General features: G+C 40.4%; 1 protein-coding gene across 1 annotated transcript; it reads left to right on the top strand.

Moving 5' to 3' along the window:
- The first annotated feature begins 9,973 nt into the window (after positions 1-9,973).
- LOC122659385 lies at positions 9,974-10,486 on the top strand. The gene has a single exon (XM_043854497.1). It carries the CDS (start codon positions 9,974-9,976, stop codon positions 10,484-10,486), a length of 513 nt encoding a protein of 170 aa, XP_043710432.1.
- The last annotated feature ends 361 nt before the right edge of the window (positions 10,487-10,847 follow it).

Below are 10,847 nucleotides of genomic sequence, written 5' to 3'. Positions count from 1 at the left end.
GGCAGTTAAGAAGTGCCATATAACGAAGCTATGTGTTGTGGGGATGAGAAATGTTAAGATGGATGTGCGGTAAAACTAGGAAGGAGAAAGTGAGGAACGAACATATTAGAGCGGATGTGGGAGTCACCCCGATTAGTGACAAGCTCCGAGAATGTCGCTTGAGGTGGTTTGGCCATGTACAAAAGAGGCCTAGGGATGCTCCAATAAGGAGAAGTGATTTGATGCCAATTAAGGGAGCTAAAAGAGCTAGGGGCAGGCCTAAAATGACCATAGGTGAGGTTATAAAGAATGACATGCATAGTTTGGGCCTTATACTAAGTATGACCTCAGATAGAGCCTACTGGAGGGCAAGGATCCACATTATCGACACCATGTTGCTACGATTTTCCTGAATTACTAGGCTATCCTCTTTCCTCTTACTTACATCTTTCACTTTCATTACTTACCTTGCTTATCCAATTTCTTTTAAGTTTCTCTTGCTTTCCTTTCCCTTATTAAGGCCTTAGTTTTTCCTATTTTGTTTTTTAAACGATCCATGTAGCCGACCCCATTTAGTTGGGATAAGGCTCGGTGTTGTTGTTGTAGTGAATATCTTCTAAACTAGGGATGAAAAAACAAAGAATGGAAAGTTTATCTCTGTATTTTCAATCAACCTCCAATTTGTCTCTGTATTTTGTTGTTTCTTCCCATAATTATTTAGGTTAGTAGCTTGTTGACCTAACCTGAATATTATAGATAATCAATCTATAATCTGTGAGGTTAGCATTTTCGTTTAAGATTTAAAGGTTTTTGTTAACAAAACACAATTGAATGAATGGCTTGAATAATTAGAACGATCAGACAACCTCTCTATTTATAATGAAGAAAAAATTACAATAGGACAAAATAGTCCCTACTCTAACCGATTCTCATAAAGAGAGTTGGTAATACATAATTAAACTAGAAATAAAATACCCAAAAGACCAGAATATCCTCACGGTATTCTGGGTACATAATCCAACACTCCCCCTCAAGTAGGAGCATATATGTCAAACATGCCCAACTTGACAGAATAGGATGAAATCCTTTCCCTGATAATCCCTTTGTAAAAATATCATCTAGCTGATCCGCAGACTTCCCAAAAGGAACACAAATCACACCATCTTCCAACTTCTCCTTGATGAAATGCCTGTCAACCTTAACATTTTTAGTTCAATCATGCTGGATAAGATTATGTGCAATGCTAATTGCAACCTTATTGTCATAGTACAACCTCATAGGAAGATTAACAGGAATACCAAGATCTTGTAGAAGACCCTTAAGCCATAATAACTCGCAAATACCTTGTGCCATAGCACGAAATCCTGCTTTAGCACTAGAATGAGCAACCACGTTATGGTTCTTGCTGCGCCATGTGGTGAGATTACCACCAACAAAGCTGTAGTACCTAGAGATAGACTTGCGATCAAGAGAACCAACCCAATTAGCATCAGTATAGGCATCTATCCATAAGTGATCATGAGGAGACAACAGAATACCCTTTCCAGGAGTTAACTTCAAGTAGTGAATGATATGAAGAACAACCTCCATATGAGAAGAGTAGGAATCATGAATGAACTGACTCACAAGGTTCACTGCAATGGCAATGTCTGGGCGAGTATGTGAGAGATAAATCAGCTTCCCTACCAGCCATTGGTACTGGCCCTTATCAACAGGTCCACCCTCCTTTTCCTTAAGTCTAACATTACCATCCATAGGGGTATCTGAAGGATGACACCTTAACAAACCAGTTTCGATCAACAAACCTAGGATATACTTCCGTTGGGAGAGAAAGATACTCTTTGAAGACCTGGCAACTTCAATTCCAAGGAAGTATCTCAACTTACCTAGATCCTTGATTTCAAACTCCTTTCTTAGAAAGGTCATCAGACGACTGATCTCATCATCATCATTTTCGGTTACAACAATGTCATCAACATAGACTATGAGAATTGTGATCTTTTGACCAACCTTTTTTATAAATAGAGTATCATCAACATTACTCTGTCTATAGCCAATAGAAATCATAGCCTTGTTAAACTGCCAAACCAAGCTCTAGGAGATTGCTTCAGCCCATAAAGTGCACGCTTCAATTTACACACTTTGCCTTAGGTTTTGTCACAAGAGAACCCTGGAGGAATATCCATATACACATTCTCATTCGATTCTCCATTGATAAAGGCATTCTTCACAACCAGATGTTGGAGATCCCATTCCAAATTCATGGCACATGACAACAATACTCTAACAGTGTTTAGTTTTGCAATAGGTGCAAAGGTCTCTTGATAGTCAATTTTGTAAGTCCGAGTGAAGCCCTTTACCACAAGTCATGCCTTATATCTATCTATAGAGCCATCCAACTTCTATTTCACCGTAAATACCCACTTACATCCAACTGGTCTTTTCCCTAGAAGAAGAACCACAAGCACCCATGTGTCATTTTTCTTCAGAGCTGTCATTTCTTCCATCATTGCTGCCTTCCACTTGCCATCTGTAAGAGCTTCCTGCCAATTTTGAGGAATACGCCCAAAAGAAAGAGAAGAAACAAAGGCACGAAAAGATGGAGAAAGAGAGTTATATGAAAAAACATGAGATATGGGATGTTGAATACATGCCTTAGTACCATTGCGAAGGGCAATAGGTAACTCAGGAGAAGGGATCTACCAGATGAAGGAGTAGGTTCTGCATTTAAGATTGGCAATTGGATGGGCACTGGTGTTGTAGTGGATTGAAGCTGCTTATTTCTGGTATAGACTTTCACGGTAGAATCATCAATCCTCCTATGAAATGTACTAATGGTTTCTAAATAGGAGTTTGCTCCCCCTGATTTTGAATATCATTATTATTTATCTCTGTGGTCTCCCCCAGTATGGGATCAACAATTGGTGGAACAGTTGGAGGAATAGGAGCAGAATCATCATGAGTATACTAAAGGGGAGCTTCTATAGGCAACACATCTTTACTAATGTTCTCCCCCTGAAGATGTGGGGAAGGATAATAGGAAAGATTTTTGTAGATGAAGACATCCCTACTGATCATAGTACGTTGGGTACGGGGCTGATTACACTTGTATCCCTTCTGGGTGGTAGAGTAGCCCAAAAAAATACAACGGAGCCCACGAGGCTCAAGCTTACTAGGGGATCTAGTATCTCGGGCGTAACAAACACTGGTAAACACTTTAGGGGGAACAAGAAAGGAGGTAGAGCCATGTAATTGTTCACAAGGAGAACGAGAGTCAAGGACACGTGTAGGCATCCGATTAATAAGGTAGGCAACAGTAAGGACAACATCCCCCCAATATTGGGGGGAACATTGTAAGCAAACAGGAGAGCTTGCGCCACCTCTAGAAGGTGGCAATTTTTTCTTTCAGCCACACCATTTTGGGCTGGGGTATCCACACAATTGGTTTGGTGTATGATCCCATGGGTAATAGGGTATGTTTGAAACTGACCTTTCGTATATTCCTTGCCATTGTCACTCCTCAAGACTTTGAGAGTGGCATTAAACTAGGTCTGAACCATTTTATGAAAATGCTGAAAACAAGAAAAAACTTCACTTTTAGAGTGCATTAGATAAACCCAGGTGGTCCTTGTAATACCCATGCCCAAAATATAAGGGTAATTTAGACTTTTTACTTTGTGTGCAGAATCTGTACCAGTTGACCAATGAAGGGTGGAATTTTGGTTGTTAGCATGCACATTAGAGGTAAAACCTTGCTAGTATTTTATTAGTGTTAGTGCAGGGTATGCTTATTTATTTATTTATTTTCCCTTCTCTGTGCACGGTTATATGTTGCTAGTATCCAAATATTTTTATTTATAAGTTTACTTATGAAATCTGCGATAAATTTGAACTTTTGGAACTTGTGTGATTTCAGGTTCCAGTTCTATGTCCATGATTGCTTCAATGATTTGGGCTGCACTGGTCGAGGGCACAGATGAAATACTCGACACACCTATGGAGGATTTCGAGCATCCTTCCCAGCTTGCCCTTCTAGAGTCAGAGGACCCCTGTGAAACCCTGCACCAGAGTTACCTATGTCGGATCTGCTGCCTGGAGGCTATGCAGAAGCTCTCCCTCAATTAGAATTATTGTAAGTGTAATTTAAATATATTTATATAATGTTTTGTACGACCAAATAGGGTTAGAAGGGTATTTTAGTAAAATTGCCTCTATGGGACCCACATCCCCAGTAGGGAATCCTGTCCTTAACAGTTACCCGTGTTCAGATTATCCCAGATATAGTCTGACATCACTCTATGGTTAGAATAGAGTAATAAATATAAATTTCTAGTTATAAACTGTTTTAGAAATCAGTTTAAAATCTAATTTCACCCGAAATGACCAGATTGCCCCTTAGTGCTTAAGTACCATATATATATATATATATATATATATATATATATTCCATCTTTACTATTCACAAATCACAATTTCAACTAAGGAGGGCTGAAAATTCGTTCCAGCCTTGGAGAAGAAAGAAAGAAAGGAAGAAAAAAAAGAAGAAGAAAGAGGAAGGAAAGTGAGCTTATGCTTGGGGCTTGGACTGAATATCTGAAACTGAAGCTTGGGAACCTCTAGAGAAGACTTACTTGCACAAATTCTGGGCTGCTTCATCCTTGCTCACGGCTGTATCAAGGTAGGCCATGAATTTCTGCATTTTTCTCTTCCATCTTCTCCATTCTTCATCCCTAATGCCTCCTGGGCCCTATTCAGCCATTAAAACTGAAAGATTATAAGTCCATTTGACCATTTGCAGCATACAATTGCTGTTTTGAACCAAATACTGGTTCAGGCTTACCTGTGACCTAATTGCCCCACTTAAGGAACCCAAATTCTAGCTGAATTGACCAGATAAATTATCCCTATTTGGGAAATTGTAATCAAACATCTAAATTAGCACAAATTGGTTAAGATAGTTGAAATTAAATTATGGAATTATGTTGACCCACCTCAAATTAGCCCAATCCCTGCAATTGGATCCATGCATGTAGGGATCCAAGCTGCAGGAGCAAAACCCCCAATTTCGGCCATTGAGCCGGATGCTGTTGTAGGCCCAGGGGCAGGCGACCGACTCCCTGGAAGTCTGCATCTGGCTTCTCCTTTTGGTACCCTTATGATCCTGCCCCTATGGGACTTGACCTTGGGCCATCTCAGGACCTAATGGATGATATCTTGTGTATTGTTAGGCCTGTTTCTGCTGTTCTTTGTCAGTTCTACTGGTTTCTTGGAGGGTTAATTGAATTAGGCTAGCTACAACTATAGGTAAGGGGACTTTGAACTTAATTTGGGCGTGTTTGTCATCTTAATTTGTTGTTATGCTGAATGCAATATCATGCATCATTAAAACTACTCTGATGCATATAGTTTCTTAGCTTATGTTTTGATGCATTAGAATGCATATGATTTAGGCTGCACAGTAGCATGTTGCATTGCATTGCATTGATGTTATTATTATTGTGAATTGTTGATGGTGGAATTCAGTACTCTATAATTCAGCTGATCATGCTTGTATCATCATGAATAGATTGCACTGGGCTAGGTTGTGGATCATTACCCAGTACTACGTCCCTTACCAACAGGGGAAGAGGTGTTGGTCAACCCGTGGTACAATCGAAGGGATAATGCTGGGGTGCCATCTTCTGTCCCATGTTAGCGTGTGCACTCTGCTGTGGGAATAAATAGTCAGGGTTGGTCTTTGGGGGTCTGTTAGGGTCTGATGTGTTAGTTTCAGAACTGGTGGGTCCCCATCATGGTAGAATGGTTTCACTAGGGTGACCGATGTGTTAGTTCCGGGACCGAGGTTAGCATCTACCATAGTAGTACTTAAACCTCATGAGACTTAGCATCTGTGCTAGGAGCATGCTAGATTAGAATATGCATCATGAATTTATTGTGTTTGTATGCATGTATTCCCTTACTGGGCTCAGTGGAGAGCTCACCCCCGTGGATCCTTATAATTTTCTTTCAGATGAAACTGCTTCCGTTACTGCTGTTGGTTCTTTGGGGACTCCTTCTGCTTAGGATGCTTCTCTTGCTACTGGAGTTGATACTCCTCTCTTTGTTGAGCACGATGCTTCGTGCTCCTACGATGACTGCTCGTTCTCCTGATCTCCCTGACTGATCAGGCTACTTCCTTCCCTTTTTGGTTATAACACTTTTGTAGTAGTATAGAATATAACTTTTTGGGCTTTTGAGTTACTCTTCTTTTGAGAATCATAAATATAACTCTGATGTACATAACTATTCTTATAATATAATGTTATTTCTAGTTCTTCCTTACTATTGTCTTATTGCTCTATTTATTTGCTTCCGCTGCATTTAAAATTCGATTATTGTGAATAAAATTACGAATAGAACAATGCACTTGCGATCCTGGTGGGATTGATTCGGTGTCTGAGACATCCAGTCATACTTGGCCCTTATTAACCGGGTTGGGGTGTGACATTTTAGTGGTATCAGAGCATCATGCTCTAACTCTATTCGCAATTAAATTCATGATATGGCAGCTCTTGAACTCATTGATCTGAAGGTGAGTTCAGTTAGGGATAATTAAAAATCTTAACTAAAAACTACGAAGTAAAAAAAATGAAATTGATTGTGAAACTCAAGTTAGATAAAAAGATAAGTAATTACATATATATGTACTCGAGATGTCTTTAAAAAAATTTCAGCCCTTGGGCTGATTTAGTACATCAGTTTAACATACTACAATTAGGACCTAGTCCTTACAAGTTAAAGAGAAGAAAACATAACTACTACAAGCATCAACTGAAAGCAAGTAAAGTAAAAGCTAAACTAGGTTAGGAACATGGCACCACTACTGCTGTGGTGGTGGTGGTGGTGGTCCCTGGCTGGAGAAGAAAGACCTCCACTGAACTAGCTCAGTCTCCACTGCCTGAACACGACCACTCATGCCATCAAAACCTTGATTCACAGTTCTCTCTAAGTTGTCAAATTGGCTCAGGAGCTGTCCCCAGGGAGTACCATCAGTAAGGACATCCGATGTAGAGGAGGAAGCCCCTGCATAACCAAGAGATGTATACTGAGGAGGAGCAGGTGGATCTCTGTGTGCCACTATATGCACCCTCTCTATAGTGTCCTCCACATCAGTAGTCTGACCCGGGTCGGTGCAGTCAGGCTGCCCAAGCTCTGGAGAGAATGGAGGGAGTATTATGCTCATCTTCACCAAAGAGACCCGATTGAGGCTCATTCCTTTCTCTGTAAAAACCTCCTCATTCCTTAGGTTTACCCCAAACCTAGGAAAGATCTTAGTCAAAAGCCTTCCGAACAACATGTTATCCCGCTCCGGGTTATCATGCAAATGTGCCATAGTACGCATAATCGCATAGGGCAAGCAGATCTGGTAACCAGTGTAGAGACAGTTGGTGGCTAGAATCTCCATGGTAGACAACTCAGTCCGGTGGCCACTCTTTTGGACTACATTATGTCCACAGATCCTGGAGAGCACTCGAGCTGATGGAAGCAAATCCAGCTCAGACTTCATCCTCTCATGGAACTTGCCATCGGTCAGGATTGAATATAACCATTCATGCTCTGCATCAGCTAGGAAATCAGATGTGTCTACACCTGGAGTACAGTACCTTCACTCTCCCTCATTAGATATCTCTAGCATCTATGCTAAGTCGGCTGTGCTAAAAGTGATGGGCATTTCCTTCATAAAAGAATGAATGATAAATTTTTCACCCTCGAAGCCATAGGTTAGATTGCTAAAAAATAACCGAACCAGTCTAGGATAGCAGTGCCTTTCTGGCTGCAGCATTGAGCGCCATCCTAGCCTCTCAAATCTCTCCTGGACCTTGAATGCAACAAGGTTAGCTACCACCACATTCCTTTCCTCTTCCACTTTCCTTTCCATGAACCACTCACCATAGTATTCTTCTTCTTCCACGCTTCAAAAATATCTTGGGTTGAACTGTGGTGGAACAACAGCCCTACCCCTTCCCCTTCCTCCCCTACCTCTTCCTCTCCCCTCTCGGCCTTGGGCTGCAGCCATTTCTTAAATGCTACAAAATTTTGGCAAACAAATATTACTTTGTAACATGTAGGACAGTAACATAGCAAATTTCATTAAGGCATTTAGCCTACTATATTCTACAAGTATACCCTTAAGTAATTATAGTAAGTATAGGGTAATATTAGAACAATATAGATAAAGTAATAGTGCTGGACTAAGATGAACCCTAACTGTGGTTCTAGAACAACTGAAATAAGGCTTAGACAACATATGAACATTAAAGACTGAAATGCTGCAGTATGGGCAGATCTGAAACAACTAGAAAGGAAGGAAAATGGGGGAAAATACACAACTATGTTAAACATTGTTAAAAGTTAGTAAAAGAGAAGTAAAACAGCAATAATGTTTAAAAAAAAAAAACTTAAGCAAAAGAAGGACAATAACCCTAGAATTGGAAGAGAAACAAGAAAAACTAGAAAAATCATAGTTAGAGCACTTACTTGTGATTTGAGGAGTAAATCCAAGGATCAAACCTCAAGTTTGAGTGTTAGAACCCTAGAAAAGCCTTAGGAAACCTTTAGAGTGAAGTGAGAAGGGAAAGAAATCTATTTGGGGCCCTTTTGAGTGAGACCCGAGCTCTTTTATAAGACCTAGTACCGCCAGCCGGTCGATCGGCTCGGCTCAGCTTTGAATCCGGCTGGCCTAGAAATCTTATGAAGCCACTGTTTTATGGGGCAGATGATCCGGCCCTATCCCACTGTGAATCCAGTACTATTTGGGTCTGCATCCGGCTGACCCAAATAAAATAAAATAAAATAAAAAATATATAAAATAAAATAAAATAAAATATAGCTACATACTATAACTTAATATACATAATAGTCATATATAATAGGTAAGTTAATAGGTCTTAAAAGTGAGTATAGAAGTACATAAAGGCTATATGTATTGAAAATATAATGTAGCTATAGTGTACTAATATGTATATAAGTATATATATATGTAAGATATAAAACTATATATAATGATATATATGTATATGAAATATACATGTGTTCATAATGAATCTTATCTTATCTTATATATATTATGTGCTATGTATTATGTAAGCACTATACATAATTATTGTATAATATAATGTAGGAGTTACTTGTGTAATTATCGCAATATATATATGTGTTATATACTATATAATATTGTATTATTTCTTTTAGGTATCCGAACCATTGGCTTAACACGTAACTACGACTCAAGATGAGTTATGTGTTAAGGCTAATCGAGGAATATGCTTACAACCCTGAAAACATCGACGAGTTGAATCGAGCACTCGAGCTACTCGTCAATGACCGTTTGTATCTCCAATCGATCCTCTAGAACGACAGTAAGTCCTTGATGACCAGGGACTTCTATATCATCGATTGAAGGGTAGAATACCTTCAAACTCACACCACTCGCATCGAATCCATCCTTCACAGATGGGCGGATAAGCTTTAAGGGCTTCCTTAAACTCTGTTAAGTATGATGAATCATGCTTTACTATTTTTACTACTTTATCATTTCCGTGCACTCTTTTATATCAAACTGATGCATTTGTTGATAGTTTGATGTCTATCTTTCTTTCTTTCTCAGCTGATCATTATGGATCCACGACCTCCAAACACTTATCAGAGGCGTACCACTGAGGGGCGTGCACAGGCAGCCTCTTCCTCTAATCCTGCCCATAATGATCCTCCAGCTGGGGGTGCACAGGCAAATCATCCTCCTGCTCCTGACATGCCTATGCAAGACATTGCTGGCCTTGTCAACACAATAATGGAAAGGCAGCAACAACAAATGCATCAGATGATCATTGACATGGGTGATCAGTTCCAAGCAGCCATCAGGAACATACAGACTTCGTAGGCAGCCCCTACAACATCTGCAACCCCTGCTATCCCTCCCCCTTGTGGTCACCAGCATGATGCTGAGGGTCATATGATGGTAAGATTCCTTAAGATGCAACCCCTTAGTTTTGCTGGGATCAGTGGTGATATCTTGCTACCTGTCAGATGGGTGAAAGAAATGGAAAAAGCTTTTAACTTCCTTGGTTGCAATGAACAGCAGAAACTCACCTGTGTTGGATATAGGCTCCAATACGAAGCAGAAGCTTGGTGGGAGACCACTAAGCCTATTTTGCAAGCAGCACACCCAGTCTTAACTTGGGAAATCTTCAAGCAGGCTTTCTTTGGCAATTATTTCCCCACCAGTGTAAGAAAGAAGAAGGAGATAGAGCTGGCAGAGCTGACACAGGGACCCAAATATGTGTTACAGTACCAACAGAAGTTTGAAGAGCTTTTCTCCTTTGCTCCTCCTCATCTGAGTGATGATGAAGCTAAGGTACAGAAGTTTGAAGATGGGTTGAGGCCACAAATTACCTCGATAATGGCCACTGGATCAACCCAAGGGTACTCAGAGACTATGCAGACTGCAAAGAAGATAGAAGATAAATAGAGGGATGCTTATCATAATAGTCAGTCATCCGGCAAGTGGGCATCCCCATTCTTTGATAGGGGATTCAGCAAATTCAGCAAACCTTCTGGATCTACTACAACACCAGCCTTCCCATAGAAGACTCAGTCTGAGTCAACAGTGTTCGGACCGGTGTATGCCAATCCCAGCACCAAGGTAACAGATGCAATGGCTCCAACAAGTGCACCAAGCTTCAAATGTTTCACTTGTGGACAAGCAGGGCATACTTCTAGGTCGGGCCAACAAAGGAAACCTGTGTATCCTACTCACTAGCCTACCAGTAAGCCTCAAGGCCTGGTTTATTCTGTGACTGCAAGTGAAGCTGAGGCTAGTCAGAATGTAG

This window comes from Telopea speciosissima, chromosome 4 (genome assembly GCF_018873765.1).
Source record: "Telopea speciosissima isolate NSW1024214 ecotype Mountain lineage chromosome 4, Tspe_v1, whole genome shotgun sequence".
Classification (NCBI taxonomy): domain Eukaryota; kingdom Viridiplantae; phylum Streptophyta; class Magnoliopsida; order Proteales; family Proteaceae; genus Telopea; species Telopea speciosissima.
The sequence above is the reverse complement of the archived record's forward strand: the minus strand, read 5'-3'. Positions and strand labels throughout refer to the sequence as shown.